Consider the following 20,151-nt stretch of genomic DNA (forward strand, 5'->3'; position numbering starts at 1 on the left):
ATTGTTGGTGTTGTAACCTGATTTAGCACTTGCTTGCATCAGCGTGCAAGACTCCAGTCAAGGAGACTTGGAGAGAGCGCTTTTACAAGTCCAACAGCTACCAAGCAGAGGCTCGAAGGTATGCAGTGGACCTCTGCTTTCTCTCCTCCGTGGCTGTCATATACACAAAGGTCTATCAACAGTAAACTTAGCCTCTGCTTTCTCTGAAACACGACAGCAAGAGATTTGTGACCTCTTCTTCCCTCCCTTCCCCTATAGTACTCCAACCTCTCCTGCCTAGAAACCAAGCAGTGACCTTGTCCTCCGTGTTTTTACTGGCCTCTAAAACCACCATTGACGTTTATGGATGTACAGTACACCATGATCAACATGGGTGTCTCAGACCTCTATGACGTAGCTCCCAATTACTGTGTTGTTTACACACAACACAACAACAATAAAAAAACAGGTCAGGTTATGGAGACAAAACCTGTTGCAATTCAGTGGTTAACTGGGCCTTACATTTGCCTCTGTTGTCTGTGTTTATGGTTGTATATTGTGTCACTCCTGTCTCAGAGGTGTGTTTGAGGTGAGGGGAGGAGAGGAATTTGGGAAATCTGTAGACTGCCTTTGGTAGCCTGTGAAGACAGAGGGTTAACTGGAGGAGTCCGAGGCAGCATGGGCTATCACACGCTCTCTGCCAGATGACATGTGTGAATGTCAGTGTACCCCCACACACACACACTGTGTCTCAAGACAGGGGTTCAAAGACATCGCCATCCACATACCACCTCGCTCCCCTCAACAGTCCCACCCCTTCGCTCTGTGTGAGTGTGAGAGAGCCATGCTTATTTGATGGGACAGACACGGTTGTTGCTCGATGGGAGAGAAAGGGCTCACTGTTTTCCCTGGCGAGGGGCCCTTATTCTACCCCCCACCCCCCTTCACAGGCCTTTCAGAGGGTGCTGAAGTAAATGGGCGAGCTTAAATTTACACCCGTGTTTGATCCGCTGGGGAGAAAGCTGGATCAAAGGGAACTCTGCTCACTTTGTGTGCTACAGTCAGTTGATAACTAGTGAAAAACAAGACAGTCCATGTTTTCCTCATTCAAATCTCATGTTATTTTTGTCCTTGTCCCTTACAACATTTATATGGAGGGAGAAAATCCTTCTTAACATAATTTGAAATTAAAATACCAGAATCATTTGAACCTAAATAGGAGTTAGGCCTACTGTGAGTCGTATATTTGTACTCTTTTGCAGCTTGCTTCCAGAGCCTGGATTTACAGCCAGTGTTCACATGGGTGCCTTTCAGATGTATAAGTAACTGAACTGATTTACTCCTCATCTCCTGCTGCTCCTCAGCTGCACGTGCTGTGCTCCCACCAAACACATGCAGTGTTATTGTCGTGCCAAAGCAGACCTGGGTGTCTGTGTGCACCGCTGTCCTGTAATGGCACGACGTGCAGGAATGCCCAGCGTCGGTTGGAGACCGGCAACAGGCTCCGCTTGGTCTATGGTGGTCCAGATACACAGCAAACAAACCTACTGCCAATGCCAAGAGTGGCAAGAGAAGTGATGGACAAGGCCATAACATGTGCCAATGTGGTGGTGTTTTTGTTTTTTATTTTACTCAACCTAACTCAGATTCAAATTCATTTTTATTCATCTCACCTTTTTAAAATATTTTGTTGTAAGTGTTTTTTTTAAATGATTTTGTTCACACCAAGCTCAAGCAAATGGGATTCTGATAGCACTGGAGTTACCAGAGCTATTATGTCTTCAGGGCTGGCTGGCTGGCCTCATCTCTTGAGCATTGTTGCATGCAGTTTTCAGTTTTATCCAGTTGAGGGCACCATAACCACACCATCTGCCCGTTCAGTTCTTCTCCAGTGTCCTCTGCTGTCCTCTACGTTGGTGCGACTCTGTCATGGTGTGTTGAGCTCTGTTGGTTTTCCTTGGCAGCCAGTGTAAATTTAATATCGACCATCCTGCAGGTTCGCCTCTTAAAAGTTCAGCTGAGAGGCTCCCCGCGGGGAGAGAGGCTCGGGGAAGAACTGGGTCAGCTGTGTGAATTCACATTTGACTCTCCGAATCCGTTAGAAACAGCCCCGGCCATTCAAAACCTCACACCAAAGCTCCGATCTCGGCCACTCTTTAAAAAAAAAAAAAAACACATCCTACTCCCCCCATTTTCTTTAAAAGCACATTTGACCTGGGTCCTATTCAAATACTGTAGCTGCCAGCCAATGCCCCTTTTTTTGAGGGAGCCATACCCCACTGCTGCATTCTCGCACTGCCATGGTGATCCATGGCACTCTCGGTGGGTGGCATGGACTAGGCACCGCGCCCAGAAAGCCATGCCATAGCCGGAGCACTTAACTCCTCATTACCATGTCAAAAGGGAAGCGCTACACTTTACAATGTGGCCAATTTGCACCAATGAAGTTATGGCCCTCTCCCATTCGCTGTTCGGCCGCCTGTAGATAACAATGATGACTTGATCTAGAGGATTGACTCATACCAGGACACGTTTCCATGGCGAGCGGGTTTCTCACGAGGGACAGAGCTGAATGGCGGGGGAACTGAATCAAGGCTTCTGTCTCACTCCAAGATTCCCGCAAAAAACACTCCAGGAATTCCGCTCATTCCATATAAGAAGTGGCCACATTCCGAACGTGCGTTTCATGTGGCTATTCCCTTTTTGAAGGGAGCAGAGCTGCGAGTGTTTCTAATTTGGCTCAGCCTCTGAATTCAGACCCTGAGATTGGCAAACATCTCCGTCTCTGTCATTGTAGTTCTGAAAACAAATGGATAAATCGCCATTCAAACCGTTGCCTGTCACAACAACCCATTTTGTCATTCAGCAAACGAGACAGTAGAAATGTGTGTAACTTATCCAAACTCATTTTGCCTCTGTGATCCGCCACTGGCATGGACGTCAGGCCACCACCGAGCAGGCTGACACAGGACTCAGAGATGCCTTGGCCTTAAGATGGCTTTAAACATGTCTGCCCAAGATGCTATCTAGAGGGCTGCCATGAGGTGCTGCAGATTCTGTAGTGTAAACACACACTTGTTCTTTTGTCAAAGTCAAGAGGCTTACTTACCAGTCTCACCCGGAAAAGACAGAGTGGCGCTAGAGGATCTGACAGCATCAGAATCTCTCCCTCCCTTCCCTCCCTCTCTCTCTCTCTCAACCCTTTTACTTCAAAGCTCTTTCACTCCCTCTCTCTCCTATCATTTTGTCTTATTCTCTCTCTCCTTTTGCTGACATCGACAGTCTGAGGCCTAGCACCTCTATCTCTGTCTCACTGTCTCTCTAGCCTTCGCTCGGTCATTCACTCTCTCTTTCTAGTTCTCTCTCACTTTCTCTGTATCTCTGTCTCTCTCTCTCCCTCTCTCTCATCTGTGTAGTTTGACACAAGGCCACCCTTTAAGTAAGACGAGAGGATTGCTCTGGTTTTAGTCATTCCCCCACAGGATTGCAGGGGAGAAAGGGCACTTTCCTCTGCTGGAGGTCAATCAGGTGACCCCTGGGTGGCCACCAGAGTCTCCAGTCCATCTGGTGTCTGTCAGAGTGCTTAGCTAAAGAGGAAAGGCATGCCTAGGATGTGTGAGTGTGTGCTTCTTGAATTTCCCCTGGGGATCAATAAAGTATCTATATATCTATCTATCTATCTTGTACCCTAAAATGTAAGTCATAGCAACAGACAAATGAGCTGTGACCACAATAAAAGCATGGAACAAATTGAAATCTATACTGTAAACTGCACAATACCTTAAACCTCAGTAGGATGTAAAGTCAATGAAATATACACTCTTTGACATATATATAATTCTGTCGCTCCCTCTCTCCTTCACTCTCGTCTCTCTCTCTCAGAGGCGTCTGCATATCTGAGTCTTAATTGGTTCCGGGTCTCAGTGTTTCTACATTCCAATAGATTTAACGAGTGCCACAGATACAGATCACCCCCCACCCCCAACCCCAACCCCAACCCCACTCCACCCCACCCCCAATCCTTTGCCCCTCAGCCGCTGAGCCACAAATGCGACTCCACTGCCAGTGACACCCTTCAATAAGTCAATTGTGTTGGGATGAGAGGGAGCCTTGATGCATTGGTCAGGGAACTTGTTTGGACCCCTGCGGGCCAAATATGGACACAGAACATCGTCTTTTTTTAGCCCATTTGTCCAAAAACATTAAGCACTCTATTTGAAACCAACAGATTTGGTATGCTACATGTTTTTGTCTATGTCCAGTACAGTCAATAAAAACATGTTTAGATAAAAGGCTACTCTGGAATGAATCCAGCCCTGATCTGGTCTGGCAAAGACTCTCTCAAAGACGCTTGATCTAGTGCATATATGTAGGCTCAGTCTAGTTACATCTGCATAGACTGGGTTCATTACTGTATACTATTGACTACAACATGAATACCTGTATATCAGATATGAGCTGACATGTTAGACTTTACTAAAATAGATAAGTCTTTGTGCATATGCTATGTATATGCTGAGTATATACTTATACTATGTAAACTTATAACCTGGCATGTAATGTTAGTACAGTGGCTGAAGGGTTGAGGCCCCCCACGCCCACAGCCCCCACCCCCACCCCCTCTCCTAACCCCCCAGCTCTGGACTGATTTATGATGCAGGGGCTCAAGGTGCTTCCGGCTAATTTATGGCCTCCAACCTCGGTTCCTTAAACACTGACGGGGCCCGTATGCAGAGCTGGACTGGCCTCTTCTCTTTATGCCAGCTAGGGGTCCCACAGGGAGAGAGAGATGGCAGGGAAAGTAGAGAAGACAGGAGAGAGAAACGAAAACAGTGAGGCCTGGCTTATTGGAATGTCAGTACATTGTCCACTAAGACCCAGTGTGAATTTGCTCTGCTGGGTGCCTGGAGCATGAAGCTACTGATGGACATGGACAAATCTGGGTCGGCCAGAGATGCCCACAGTTACTCAAATTCAATTCAAATTTAGCTTTACTGGCGCGATTTTGTCTGTTTTTCCAAAACCTCAAGAAATCAAGCAAAGCACAAAACCATCAACCCACAGCAGAAATAAATCTGTTGGAGCAGAAATAGTATTTACTTATTTGTGTGCCTCTCTCTCTGTATTAAGTATGTATTGGCGATTGGTTTGAGTTGTGCTTCTTGAAGCAACTGGCTGTGTAGGCAGGCAATTAATTTGCTGTTCATTTGCTGTTGAAATTTGCAGAATTTAAATTATTTTTCAAGAATATGTTTAAATTGAATGTGTTCATTATAGCCCATTTTAGTCTTAGAGCAACCTGAAATGCAGCTGATAATGGGTCTAACAGAAATGATGGGGGACCCAGGATCTGACCTCTCATGTCTGTCCCACACAGGAGCTTCCCCAGGTCCTGTCTCCCTGGTCGGAGTCCATGTCCCAGCTGATGAGGAAGCTAGACCAGCTCAACCTGGACATAGAGGATGCCCTGAGTGCTGGGTCGTCCCCCTCAGACACCCCCGCTACCACTCGCAGACACACTCCCACAGCAACCCACAACAACCCACAGCTGGTCAGTACCTCACATCCAACAACAACAACAACAACAACAACAACAACAACAACAACAACAACAACAACAACAACAACAACAGCGGCACATTACATTTATATAGAGCTATACAGTGAAGCAAATCCAATAGAAATGCAGTCTACACACAAGAGCATTAAAGAATAACAGGTGGTAGTGGACAATGGTATATGATATATTATGGTATATTTTTGTTCTATATTTCCAACGGTATTTATGGTGTCTTGCGCAGACTATATTGTGATATTCTTAAGATATAGGTTATAAAACAATATAACCATTCCTGAGACACCAGTCCAGTGACTCTACTATGAATAAAGTCACAGACATACAGACAGTTTTATGGGATGGAAGTTGGTGCAGCTATAAATCCAGTTAAATGCAATTTGTGTGCCACCTTTTGAACAGTAATTGTTGTTTCAAACGCTTGTAAAGGTGGGCGGGTTGATATGAAGATGTAGGTGAAGGGTGGAGAGTCACCCAGAAAACTGCTGACACTTGGTCTGGCTGTTTCTAAAGAAACCAAACCAAACGTGATGTCTTGTGAGTATCTTGTGATGGTGAACATTGTGACCTGATGTGACCCCTGTATCTCTAAAAATAGGATGACAAAAGTCAGTGACTTTTCAAAGCAGGGAGAAAATATGATGTAGAAAAGAGTCATTGAGCCTTATCCTCTGTTGTATAAGACGTAGCCATTTAATTGTAGTTCAGTTCTTCAATTCGAAATATTCCGTGGTCTCAGACTATTTGGATTCAAGTCTCTGATCTAATATACTACATTGAATTGTTGGGCCACATACCATATGCTACCGCTGAAGCTAACCTTTAAAATATCACTGAGTGGAATGCTAGTCTGGTTTCAACAGGTTTCTTGCCACAAACCATCTCTCTTTCGCCCCATAAGTACTTTTCAGCGACCACAGTAGCTTTGGCTTCACTTCACTGTCTTCATACCATAGATCTTATGAGCCTAATTTCTTGGGGAAGTTTGTTCTTTTTTAAACTGCTTCTTTTATTGCAAATCGCATTAGTGGTGTGAAATTCATCGTACTATGGGGGGAAATCCTACAGAGTTACGCTAGGAGTGTCCTCTAGACTTTATGTGTTGAAGTGGTTTGCCTTTTAGCCCTTGTGAAATAATTCAATCACCATTTAGGAGAAATGGCTTCTTTCTGCATAGGGGACACTTTGTCTAGTGTGCCGTTTGCCTTTGCTGGCTATAAAGCATCAGGGAAAGGGCATGTTCCATGTGTCAGAATGAAATTCCACCGAGACAGACATAGACACAGACAGAGAGACAGACACAGAGAGACAGACAGAGAGTGCCTTGGAGAGATGTGATGCTACTTCCTGCTGGGATGCTCAAAAGGCAGGGATCAGAGATGCCTTTGTGGACAGGCAGTTGAAGTGACATCCAGCACACACAAGACACAGTGACTATCATGGAAAACATGACTGTGACTGTGAGCAGCCACAAAAAAAACCCTACTTACACTTTCCTTGTACTTTTAACATAATCTTTTTTCGCCCTGTTCTTTTATCACATTCTGAAAGGGAAAGGGCCTGTTGAATAGAGGGCCTTTCTAATCTGTGCATGGCAGCACGATTTCACAAGCGCCTCTGAACCAGACTTCTCCTAACATGCTCGTGCGGTTATGGCTTTTTTGATGTAGCGCGCGGCTCAAAGCAGAGTCCTTCAGACCTCCTATCAGACAGGCACCGATCCCAGCAGACCGACTGTTGTGCCCAGACACATGGCGTCCACTTTATGTTGTGAGTCAGATTTGCCCCCCTCCACCCCCAGATGATATGTGGCCGTCTGTGCTCGACCAAAATCTCCAAAGCAACATCCCCAAAGGACTAGCACGATTGGAACAGAAGGCCATTGTCTGGGTGAAGATGTCAGGGACTGGGAACAGCCAATGATAGACTTGAAAAAAAAATAAAAGAGAGAAGGGAAAAAATGTTGGGGAATGCTGCCTCTCTTTGTGCCCAATCCTGAGTTACATGTTGGGAACAAGGGCGCCTTTTGGGTTCTGAGTGTGTTGGTCACACAGAGGGTGTGTTGTGTGAGGATGTGTGTGTGTGTGTGTGTGTCCTGTGTGGTTGGTATGATTTAGTCGGTTAGTGGTGGCGTGGCAAATGACAGATGTCCCTTTGAGCTGTGAGTGCTGTTATCCTAGGCATCTGCTGTAACTGGCTTTAACTAGCAACAGGAGGAGAAAGGGCATCTTTTGGCATCCCTCGGACAAGGTCACTCTGTTGCTGTGCTGAAAAGTGAAATATGCATATGTTTGCCTTCTTTGCCTCTGCCATCTGACCAAAAAGAAGCCAATGAATTTTGTTTTTTCATAAGATCTCACTTGCGCTCTCTCTCTGTCTATCTCTGAACGATTGACCTCTCCCTCATGTTTTTTATTTCTCTCTTTCTTTTCTCTCTCTCTCTCTCTCTCTCTCTCTCTCTCTATCCTGCTGGGAGTGCATCCTGTAGAGTCTAGAGTGACTTGTAGAGTCGGCTCGCCTCACACAGATGACATGGACGCTGCTGTTGTTTTCCTGACGCCCTCATGCTCTCCTGTCGTTACAGCGTGACGGCGTCTCATGGAGGTCAGCCCAGTCGACCCAGTCTGCTGGCGCCAGCGGCACCCTTAGGGGACTGGACACAGGGGACTCTTTCGGACAGGACAAGGCCATGAGCTCCAGCTCGGCCTCCGGCCCCGGAACCAGGACTCGGCCCAAGAAGACAGAGGTGAGGGACCAGCTCATGGGGCTGGTGCTAGGCTTACGGAGTCAGAATTTGTGGGTCGTCTTCTGTGACGTTTTCATGATTGTTTTTGTTAGTGTTGCTGCATGGATGCGCACAGTTGTACATTGTGTTTAAGAAGCCTTTTGACTGCTGAAAAACAGCATACCATAAGCCTTTCTGGAGCCTCACTTCTGTCCTTTTATCTATCTATCTATCTATCTCTCTCTCTATCTCTCTATCTATCTATCTATCTATCTATCTATCTGCATATGCATGAAAATATGTACATTTTAGAATCAATATGTTAACGATTTATTTTTCTTTGTGGTTGTTGTATGGGTTGTCAGAGCTGTGTGTGATGAATCTTCGCAAGTGCGGTTTGTTCTCCAATCAAAGAGCGTGCAAGCACAAGTTAGCTGGCTGGCTTCCCATGGCCTGTGTGTTTTTAATGGGTTTTCTGCATCATGGAGAGCAAATGGAGTAGATTTTCACTGGTCTAATCCAAACAATTTTACTGCAGTGGAATTTAATTAATGTATTGGGGGTGACAGCCAAGTGGGGGGCTGGGTGGGGTTGAGGGGCACCCTGGCGGACGACCACTTCTGTTTGTTTAGATTGCAGGCAAAATCCCTTTCAAATGCTGTCTTCGCCGATGAGTCCCACTTCCACTGAAAACAAACACGGTCTCTGTACAATGGTTAAATAGAATGTGACAAACCATGTGGAATCTATAGACAGAGAGAAAGAGAATAACCAAGCAGGACATGCTGTTCACATTTACAGTATGTGACGTGGTGTGATATTTACAAATGGCAAGGTCTACATCTATAGATGTCTTGTTATTTATATCTACTATAATTTATAGAGTTAATACATAAACATTCTTAAGGAGTTGCGTACAAGTCTCCTTTGTTTGACTTTGATATACTCAAGGGCGTCAGTTTGTTTTTAGAAGTGGTGGGGACAATAACCATAAGCTTGAGTGTGGTTTGAAAAGTGCGGGGTACCCTTATGTAAGCTATTCATCCATTCAACGCTGCATTACAATATGCTCAACAGTAGTGTTGCGCCGGTTAAGGTTTTTTAACATCCGCACCCACCCGACCCGTCAGGAGAGTCGATCTGCACCCACTCGACCCTCAACAATATGCACTGATTAACTACCCGAACCTGACCCGAACCGACAAAAAAACCCCAATGTGCCTATAGCCTAGGCCAGTGGTCGCCAACCCGTCAATCGCAATCGACCTGTAGATCTTTAGGACTTCCCCAGTAGATCCCGAGAATAACAGGAAAAATAAAAACAGTCACCAAATTCCTGCATGGTCGCCAACGTTTACAGGGCCTAAAAATCAGCGCGGGATTGCGGGTATAGCCCTAGCCTGGCGAGCCAGACCCACATTAAAATGTAGGGTCTGGGCACTCACCATTCGCAGTGCTCAGTCCGAGGGGCGGGATAATCAGTTGTCTTTCAAATTCCCTCTGCACGCAATAGGACAGTGGCAGCGCTATGAGTCCCATGCGTTTCCCACCAGCGGAGTTGCTAGTTCAAACGTTTGCCAACATAATAAAAGCTTAACTCGTGTCACACTGTTTGCCAGCAACAACATCCATCTTATTTGCTTTCAAGTAGCAGGGAATTCAAGCCAAACCGTTGCAACTCTGCCATCAATCATTATGTTAAGCCCACCTAAGGACTCTATACACGATTTCAGTGGCCTGATTAAGTTTCGATTTCTGGAGCTCACAAGCCAACGGAGAGTTGCTAGACTAGCCCTGGCAGCAAATGTAATTTTGCCGCTAGGGGCGCGTCTAGATTTCTAGGCTAGGTATAGCCCATGATTTATTCAAGACCCGCAACTCTAGCCATCACAATGCGAGAAATTCCTGCACATATTTTACAGCGCTGTCTGATAACGTTAATGTAATAATGGAGCGGCGTGAATGCGGGACCGGACGGACCAACTTCTGACTTGAACCGAACGTAACCCCATGCAGACACACACACGCGCACAGCACCACAGCAGGGGCGTGTAGAGTAATAGTCGTAGGCCTTATTATGCGTGGGCCTTCAGATGCAGCAGGTGTGTGATTTCCAAAACCATGACGGGAGAACCGACTGCACTTTGGTTAGCTTGCATTTGCTTTGCTGTTGCTTAGAATGTTAGATTCTTGTGATAGATGTCTTCAGACAATAAAAAGTAATTTGGAAGGGAAATTGAAGAGAAGAGTGAAAATCAGAAAATCAGAGGTTCACAGCACAGGCTACTGTGGCCTTGGTCAGTGGCGCCGCCAGCCGTAATCCTGTAGCCTACGCACTGTGCATACAATTTATTCATGAAATCATTCAATATTACAACAATAAACATAGCTTGTGTGCTGTCTTAATTGAAACATGCTTCACGCACAAATGATAGCCTAGGGCAAAGAGAATGGACATCTCAACATAAGGATACATTAGAAGATGATGATTGGTGTAAACTTTGTCACCGCGACGTGATAAGCAGTTCTGGCGGCTTAAAAACAACGTTCCATTCAGTCATAAATCATTCAAACTTAGGCCTAGTGCTCGTCATGAAAAGAAAACAGCAGCTTAATATTTTTTCAGGTGGTAAACAGTAGGCCTAGGCGCACTGTTAGCAGTTATGCTGTAGGCAGTGAGATTATAAGGCATTGCATCCTGTCACTCTGTTTGGAACATCGCAGTTCGGGTTGATAAGATTCAGTTAATGCGAGTATGGGTCGTCTCAAAGTTTGGGACAACCAAACAGCAGAGTAGGCAAAGCAAATCCTAATTGTTAGGTTATCAATAGCTATCTTTTCTCTAAAATCACGACATAAGCTCATTGGTTTCTTTTTTCTTTTCTGTCTTGTTCGCGTGTTGGGTAGTGAAGCGATAATGCATTTAAATCAATGTACATAAGAGCCGATATGGCCAGATCTGCTGCTCTGTAAAGGTATTTCTGTCCCACCCAAATTTGCTGAACTACTTGCGAAGTAGCCTATTCATGTATCACACGAAACTTTAATTTCGCCTAACTTTAATTTAATCATATTTTCTGCGCCTGTCTCCCTATTCATCTTGGCTTCACGAACTTTCACTCAACACATGACAAACCATATATCAGAATAAACAGCAGACCTTACCGAACACAAAGGTGTAATTAAAGTTTAAAGTTTTAATTAAAGTTTAAAGCACTCCCCTGTACAGTTAGCCATTCCAGAGTAATCCGAATTTAAATTTGCAACAATGTTTATGCATGTCTCCAACTTTGGGGTTCACAATGTGTTTCAATTGTTCAATAGGCCTACATGATTTTATAACAGGCCTAATACAAAATAAATGTTACAAATATCGCCTAGATATCTGTAAACATTACAATCAGAGGATATAGCCACATATAGGGCAGACCGACGCTCATGAGTTCATGCTTTGTTTTATCGCTGGATTGCAACCGATTGCATTCCGAGCTACAGTCAACTCTAGCAGGCATTAAATGACTGGAGGGTCGGGTGGGTGCGGATCGACGCTCCTGACGGGTCGGGTGGGTGCGGATGTTAAAAAACCTTAACCGCGCAACACTACTCCACACATATCCAGGCAGGTGTGCATGCTGTGAGGATGTCATTGTGCGCGCCTATCGCATGGTTTAGACTCGATGATTTCGGTATGTGGGGATTTTTTCGGTCGCAATTGGTTTGCACATTTTTAGAAGTGGTGGGGACAAAATTCAAATTATAAATAGTGGTGGGGACATATCCCCCCCGTCCCCCGTAATCTACGCGTATGGATATACTCTTCACCTAGCTCTGTACACAGATCCGTACAGATACTCCCTTTATGCACACATGTATACACACAGCATCTATAACTATCCATATATGTAGTAATATGTATATATATATATTGAGAGAGAGAGAGAGAGAGAGAGAGAGCATAGATAGAGCATATATATACCATCGGTGCCTACCAAATGCCTCATTGTGGGGATGTCTGAATGTTATCAATTGTTCTGTTCCTGCCGAGGATCTATAATTAGCTGTGCGTTTGTGAATTCCCTATTTTGTAACACCTCTGCTGGTATGGGAGGAATGCCTGCGTTGCTCCGGCAGTGGTGAGCTGTGGTCAGACGTGTGTGGCTGTTCCCTCCTGCAACCTGGCCTGTAAATATTTGAGGTTTGTATTAGGCTTAGCGCCAGGCATGCCAGCCTCAAGACTGAGATTAACAGGAGTCGGCACAACACGTTGGATGCATGTATATACACATAGTAGAAAGGAAAGGTTGTGAGTCTGTGAAGAGCTATTTAATTCAGATTAAGCTGCGTTTATAGTAATTAAAGATGGGTAAAGATTACTAAGTCGCCAAAAATGTCTCCAATTCATAACAGTTTTGGAATTAGAGAATTGCTTGTGAGGTTGTATTGGGTTTTCTATTAGTTGTGGCTTGTTGGTCAAAACGTTGTCTGCGTAGAAGTGTTTTGCATGTCTGCTGGTATGTTAATCGCTGTTTTTAAACAATAGTATCATATTTAAATATCTCTCGGCTATGTTACAGTAAGCAGTTAGCTAGGCATGTCTCTTGAGATGGAGTCATGTTTTGGACTCACTGCCTTGTTTAAATTTTTCCAGGTGGTGACATTGACTGAGCCCTATTGTTTTTTATTTGATGATATTTATTTCTCTGACATCATTGGAAAGCGTGCTTTGGAAAGAAGAGCCTGTGGTGGTTTATGTGGGCTTTTGTGTTGAGGTTACTATGGAGAAAAAAAACAACAACAAAATAATTCTTAATGTTCCTTTTGCCTGGTGGTTTTGTCTTTTTGCTCAACTCCAGGGACTCACCACTGGCAAAAATAACAATATCATGATTGCTCAACAATACTGCTCGGCGTTTCTGGGGTGAAGGTGCTCATTGCCCCAGCACAGCGCAGTTCATACTCACCCAGTACAGTTAGTTTCTTCTGTCCTTCTCATGCATAAACAAAGACTTGCAGGAAACTGACCCAAGGGGTACGTGTTCTAACCAAGGCCTCACACTGAAATCATTTAAAAAAAAATTTCTTGCCAGTCATATGAATCACTGGAATGCTGCTAGAGACTAGAGAGTGTACAGGATCATATTTTATGCCGCTTTCACCGCATAACCATCACACACACACACAGACACACAGACACACACACATACATACACACTACACACACACACACCACACACACACACACACACACACATGCAAAAACATTTTTCTTCAGCGTGAGCAAGGGGGTGATATCTGTGGGAACTGTGTCTTTTCCGTTCAGCATGAGAACTGGGCCAGATGTGATTGTTTAATCTCCACCGTAGCTATTGCTTGGCCACAGCAGTGCTAGGTACCACCCCCACACACACACACACACACACCCACACACACACACACACATACACACATACACACACACACACACACCCATGGCCCGCCAGCCAGCCGCTGGGCTGCATGAGAACCAGTGAGTGGGGGGCTGTTTGGAAGAGGCCGTAGGGCGGCTAATTGGATTGTAGGGGCTGGGGGTAATAGAGTGATTTGGTTTTGTGCACTCTGATGACATGGAGCCTGGGTCTCAGCCTCTCAGGGCAGATTACAGACAGGGAAAGCCTCCACGGCATGCAGGGCCCTCTCGCCTGCACCCAGTGTCAGGGGGTCAGGGTCAGACAGAGGTGCAGTGTAGACCAAAGGCAGACAAATCCTATTTGGGGTAAACAACAGGTCCCCCCAATGCACACAAATCGACAGCGCATTGGGAATGTTCACAGTGACTGTAAAAAGGATGATATATCTTTACTCTTAACTCTTTGAGCAATGTTGTCTGGCAATAACATGGTGGCTTCCTAATATTATGATTTGACAGTCTCTTTATCTGACTGTAACAAGTTGCCTGCTGACGATTTAACATTTTCAGATACAAATTTTTAGCATAATATTAAAGTGACCAAACATCATTGGAGAGTAACATTGGCTACATTGTTCAAGTGGGTTTCCTGTGTACCTTGTAGTTACCCCTATCGCATTGACACTCTCCTTCCAACCCAAAAAACCTTAAGCATCCAAAATGATGCCTAGAAGATATGACATAGTTAGGGAAAGTTAGGCATTTTTTGCCAATCTGAAATTTCTTTTCTTACCATTGGCTTTTTTTTACTACATGATCCTATAGGTGTCTAATAACACCTCCCAATTTATCCATGGCCAAATCCTTGGGGAAACGCCTGGAGAGCAATCAAGTTTGGAGTGCCTTTTGGAAAACAGCTCTTCATATATAAACACAGATCTGAGGTGACATTATATCAGTCTCACATGTAATATCAAGTCTTATAACAGAAATTAGCCTGGTGTAAGTAAGCCAGTTTGATTGGTCTGGCTTGATAACATGCACCAGCTGATGGGTGATCAATATGTGGAGTTGAAGCAGCGGTGGTGTTTAAAGAGATCAGTGCTCTCTCCCACTGACCTGGAGGCTCCATAATCAGCTTTGGATTAGAGCGCTAGGAAAAGCCTGTGGTGACACCGGGGAATGGACCACCCCATGGCCGCTCACAGAGAAATGTGTGTGTGTGTGTGTGTGTGTGTGTGTGTGTGTGTGTGTGTGTGTGTGTGTGTGTGTGTGTGTGTGTGTGTGTGTGTGTGTGTGGGTGTGTGTGTGTGTGTATGTGTGTGTGTGTGTGTGTGTGTGTGTGTGTGTGTGTGTGTGTGTGTGTGTGTGTGTGTGTGTGTGTGTGTGTGTGTGTGTGTGTGTGTGTGTGTGTGTGTGTGTGTGTGTGTGGGCGAACACTAGCAGGCATGTTTGGAGCTGATGAGCTGGAGTTGTGTTCGCCAAGTCAACAGTTGCCATGTTGAGCGTCTCAAAACAATAGAGCATTCTACTAGACAATACTTTGTGTTTGTAATGTAATTGAATTTTGTTGGCGGAACAGTCAATAAAACTGTGAAGCTACTGACCCTCAATTGCCCTTGGAAATGAATCCATTGAACACATCATTGGCACAATCAGAAGGGTTATTACCTCATTAATGAAAGGGATCAGCACAACAAAACAAAACCACAACTGTAATATCCCTAAAGAACCCTAAGTATAGTTTACAAATTATGTGGAGTGGAATATAAAACCATTTTGAAAGGCACTAATAGAGTTAGCTGTGTCCACTCAGCATCCAGCCCTAGCTCCGTTGGCAGAGCTCCACGGCCTGTGAGGGGGGTCCCGTCCCCGGCCGCAGTCTGCCCCGTAGGTGCCTTGGCCGGGGCAGGATCGCAGGGTAAACGGCTCAGCGGGGTGAGGATAGATTACCCAGGCGGAGTGCAGCTCGTAAGGCCAGGGATTAGTTACGCCTCAGAGCAGGCTAAGCGGCGATGTAGGGTCCCAGTCCGAGTGTCACAAAAAATAATATATGAGTGCAGGAGCAGGAGGTCAGGGCGAGGGGGGGCAGCGGTGGGGCAGCGCGAGGCCGGTCGGTTGAGATGTTGGGCTCGCTTTTCCCAGCAGCCAGGCTGGCTCTGCGCAATACGCACAGGAAAACACACATGCACACATACATACACATGCGCGCGCACACACACACACACACACACACACACACACACACACACACACACACACACACACACATACATACAAAACAAAACGTGCTATAATTATTTGAACCCTTGCAAAATTACAAACAAAATGGAACTTAATTTTTTATTACAAGCAGTAGGCCTAGCCCATTAAGGTATAAAAATAAGTGGCACAGAGGTCAGAAATACACACATGCACACATACATACACACACACACACACACACACACACACACACACACACAGATGCCCTAATTATTCTTTAACATGGGAAAGGAATGAGAATACACAATTCAAATTTATTTGGGAAAGTATGTTGACCTCAGTAAGTAAGATAAATGCTATAAAAATATATTCTGGTGTAGCTACTCAAATTTGAGTCTGGTAACATGCCAATATTTATTCATTATATACATTGTTTTTTTCACTACATACATTTGCTTCCCTCATAGTTAACATTGTGATATTAAGATAAATTGAATATATTCTTTTTTCTACCTTTTTTTTACTAAACTTTACCAGGGGAGCCAATACATGTGGAGGACACTGTATTTAATTGCACTCTGTGGTAGGCTAATACATTTGTTTGCAAAAAGGCAAGCTGTGTTTTGTTCAGACAGAGACACGCCTTCAGGACTGTGATTCAGATGTTTGACTACACCAAGTTATGTGTGGTTAGCCACTACTACAAAAGAATAATGGCCTGTTGTTTGTCAGCTAGTTGACCACACCTTTTCATGATGTCTTACAACAAGACAGTTCCACTGTCTGGATTGCCCATCTTGAATTTAGAGGAGAGCAGATTTCTGTCATTGCTTTACAAATGGGGTAAAAAATGAAAGCTTATGCTTATCTGTCCCTGAATGAGGCTGGACAGTGATGCATCTCTATGCTGGCATTATGCCACTCTCTCACTCCCGCACAAGGACAGGCACACCTGACAGTGCCACACTGAGTGATGTATGAAGTTGTCACCCGACGCCAAGCCAAGAGGAAGATTGGCGAGCTGCCTGGGAGAAGGATGTCATTTGGACGTTCTGACAGTTTAAGGGAACCACGCAGCAGAAATGCATCTCAGCAGACAGGCTTTTGTTGTAACCTAATTGATTTGGCAAGCTTGACAGTCCTGTTAATTTGTGACTGATTCCCTGTGTTTGTTTAGTGGACACATGCTGATGTGAGATATTGTACGGCCAGCTGTCCGGAGTAGACTAGGACATTTATCCTCACCATTCTTTTACTCTGGACACTGAGAGCATGTTTGCTTACCACTTTGTCTTCTCAGAATTCAGTGGTTTGGGGTGCACACTTATTTAAAGTAAAGTAAAGTAAATGCTAAAGTAAATACATTCATAAAGCATAAATCCTGAATCCTGCACGTCTCTATCCAAACACTGGTACATGGCATGATACTAGCATGGCAGATAAGCAGTAGCTCTGTGGACATCTGGTAATGTTAGATTTTTTGAAACCAGTCTTTAAATCCTGAGCGATCTCTCTGACTAGGAAGGGCAGTTTTCATTTAGTCAAGAGTCTGTAGTTTGGAAAGATTCTTAAAATGAAGTGGAGTAGCCGTAGTTGCGCTCAAATAGACGCCTTCAGTCGTTTGTCATTAGAGAGATGCTTCAACATTTCCAAGCACTGGGAGGATCTCCACCTGCTTTGTGTAGGTATGTGACCATGAGGTATTTGTGAGCTGTGAAAAGCATTTGAGTGCACACACCCACATACACACTGACATTCTCACTGCAAACACACACACACACACACACACACACACACACACACACACACACACACACACACACACACACACACACACACACACACACACACACACATACTCACACATGTGCACAGTTCATCGGTGTTGCAACATGACTGGAACTCTCTTTATCTCCCCTCACCTGCATTCCAGCGCAATCCTCTCTCTCACTCTCTTTCTGTCTGTCTCTCTTTCTTTCTTTCTGTATATTTTTCTTTTAAGACTGACAGTATTTTGCAATCAGACTTGTGGGGTGGGGGTGGGAGGAGGGGGTGCAAACACAAGCCCATTATTTCCCAAGCTCTCCCCCCTATAAAGCACGCTCCACCAAAAACAAACCTGGTGAGGGCCTAACCCGTCAGCCTGAGCCGTTAGCTGGCTGCTTTGTCAGAGGCCTCTTCCTGTGGATTCACCCCTACATGCTCTCACAACAGACACCCAGAGCATCAGGGGAAAAGAATAGGAAGTGTAATTACCTTATCGGACATGACTAAAGAGATCTGGAGGACAGAAAGTGAAAGAGCAACTGATGTGATTTTTGAAGTTCCTTCTTACAACATGTCAGCATGGGGTTTTTGGGCTTCTTTAGTGAAATGCTGAAGATGTGCTAAATATAGCGGGAGTGGTTTCCCTGCTGTGGGGGAAAGAGAGAGTGAAAGAAGAGGAGAGGTGGACGTGGAGAGGGACCCCTGGGAACACATCTGGTTCGGGCCGAAGCCTTTCGGCTCGCTTTGAAACCCACGTAGCGGGCCGAGAGGGCTTCTCTCTTTTCCCCACTGTACTCTCCAGACGCCCAAACCTAAAAAGCTATTTTCTCCCTGAGCAATTTGAAAAATTCTCAAATGACTTCTCTGTCTTGGGTTACTCCATTGTGCGTTTTTCGCCCTTTCTTTTCATTCGGCTTTCTCTCTGTTTTGTTTTCTAATTTGATTTTACTTTAAGTTTCTTTTTTAGGTTTCTGCCTTTTTTCAACCCATTTTCAACTGCTTTCCTTTCTGCTTTCCTTTCTTTCTTTCTTTCTTTCTTTCTTTCTTTCTTTCTTTCTTTCTGCTTTCCTTTCTGCTTTCCTTTTCCTCTGCACAGTTGTATTTTTATCCACCAGGACAAACACTACAGTGGCGAAGCAGCTTTAGTCTACCAGTCATCTCGGTAAGGCTGGGCTGGGCGTGTGGTTCAGAGCTGTGACCTGGAGGAGTTATCATCCCAGAGTAGCCCCCTGGGCCCCCCCACGCCCATGTGTGTGTGTGTGTCTGTGTGTGTGTGTCTGTGTGTCTCGTATGTGTGTTTGGGGATTAATGGCTGTGTATAGGATCCCATCCATCCTGCCATATGCCATGTTAGGCCTCCTCAGCTTATGTAATACTGAGGACAAGAAGTCTGTGCTCGAGCTCCTTTCGGTTGACTGCCATGGGGTATGACTCGGCTGAAGTGGCTCAGGCCAAATATAACAGAAGAAGTGAATCACAGGGGAACTCCGGGTTTTGTGTGTATAACTCACACACAGCATTGTAGGAGAGGCCAGAACATCCACAGAGTGGAGGAATAACAGCGCTCAAGACATCCAGCACAAAAGTTAAACGATGTCTGGGCGGGGGCTGTGCAGGGGGTTGCTGGGAATGTGTGTGTGCTGGGTTACGTAAACCTTGTCAAATTGTATGCGACCCGTGTGTATTGTTACTGTGATATACACCTGATCGTGTCCTTAGGAGATGATCTGTGTCGGTGCTTAGAAAACACCGTAGGTGGGGAAAAAAGACTTTTGAATCCTCAAGGAGCGCAGTGACATGTGTTTTTGTGTTAGTGTCAGCGTTGCATGCTGGCTGCACCCAGTCAAAGCAAGAAGCGCTGTTGGAATGTCTATTGGGATAATAGCTCACAGATAAAACGCTGACAGAGTAACTTGAGCACTAGAGGAAGAGTGGAGACAAAGGAAAAGAGAGCTTCATTTTTTCGTGTGCGGATGTCAGTGTGTCATCAGTGGACATGTTCCCCCACTCTTGAATCAGCCTCTTGCATTCTCTGTCCAAGTTGGAGTCAGTGTTGCCAGGTGTTGAAGCCAGCCTTGTGGTGTGCTCGTTATTATTGTCCATCCTCATCCTAACCCCCAACAACACATACATACACACACACACACACATCCAGACACCTTGACAGACTTGTGTGGTCGTGTCACTCCCCACCCCCATGCATCCATGACTCACTCCCAGCTCGTCTTGTAGCAGGCTGTCACAGGGTAACGGAGGGCAGGATGCCTCCAACAACAGACCCTCGTGCCCCCCAACCCCCAAACCCCCGACCCCCACCCCCCCGACCTCGTGTGTACCAGTGTATAACCAGTCTCAGGGACCATTGTGGTGCACAGCCCCAGACAAGTTACTCACAGCGAAAAGCCTGCTGACTAACACAGACATGACACTCCGCACAAACACAGCCTCAGTGTTTGCGAGCTCAGCCTCCCAAACAAACTTTGGTTTCAACTTGATGTATCCACTTGGACCTGT

The 20,151-nt window shown here is 45.2% G+C and overlaps 1 protein-coding gene across 2 annotated transcripts in view; it reads left to right on the forward strand.

Moving 5' to 3' along the window:
* Positions 1-20,151, forward strand: part of stard13b (StAR-related lipid transfer (START) domain containing 13b) — a 98,356-nt gene that overhangs the window by 18,544 nt on the left and 59,661 nt on the right. For both annotated transcript variants that reach the window (XM_048264330.1, XM_048264331.1), the window contains 2 exons: positions 5,357-5,530; positions 8,139-8,300. In XM_048264330.1, the coding sequence (XP_048120287.1) occupies positions 5,357-5,530; positions 8,139-8,300 (336 nt within the window). The remainder of the gene's footprint in view (positions 1-5,356; positions 5,531-8,138; positions 8,301-20,151) is intronic.

This window comes from Alosa alosa, chromosome 15, assembly GCF_017589495.1.
Source record: "Alosa alosa isolate M-15738 ecotype Scorff River chromosome 15, AALO_Geno_1.1, whole genome shotgun sequence".
In the NCBI taxonomy this organism is placed as follows: domain Eukaryota; kingdom Metazoa; phylum Chordata; class Actinopteri; order Clupeiformes; family Clupeidae; genus Alosa; species Alosa alosa.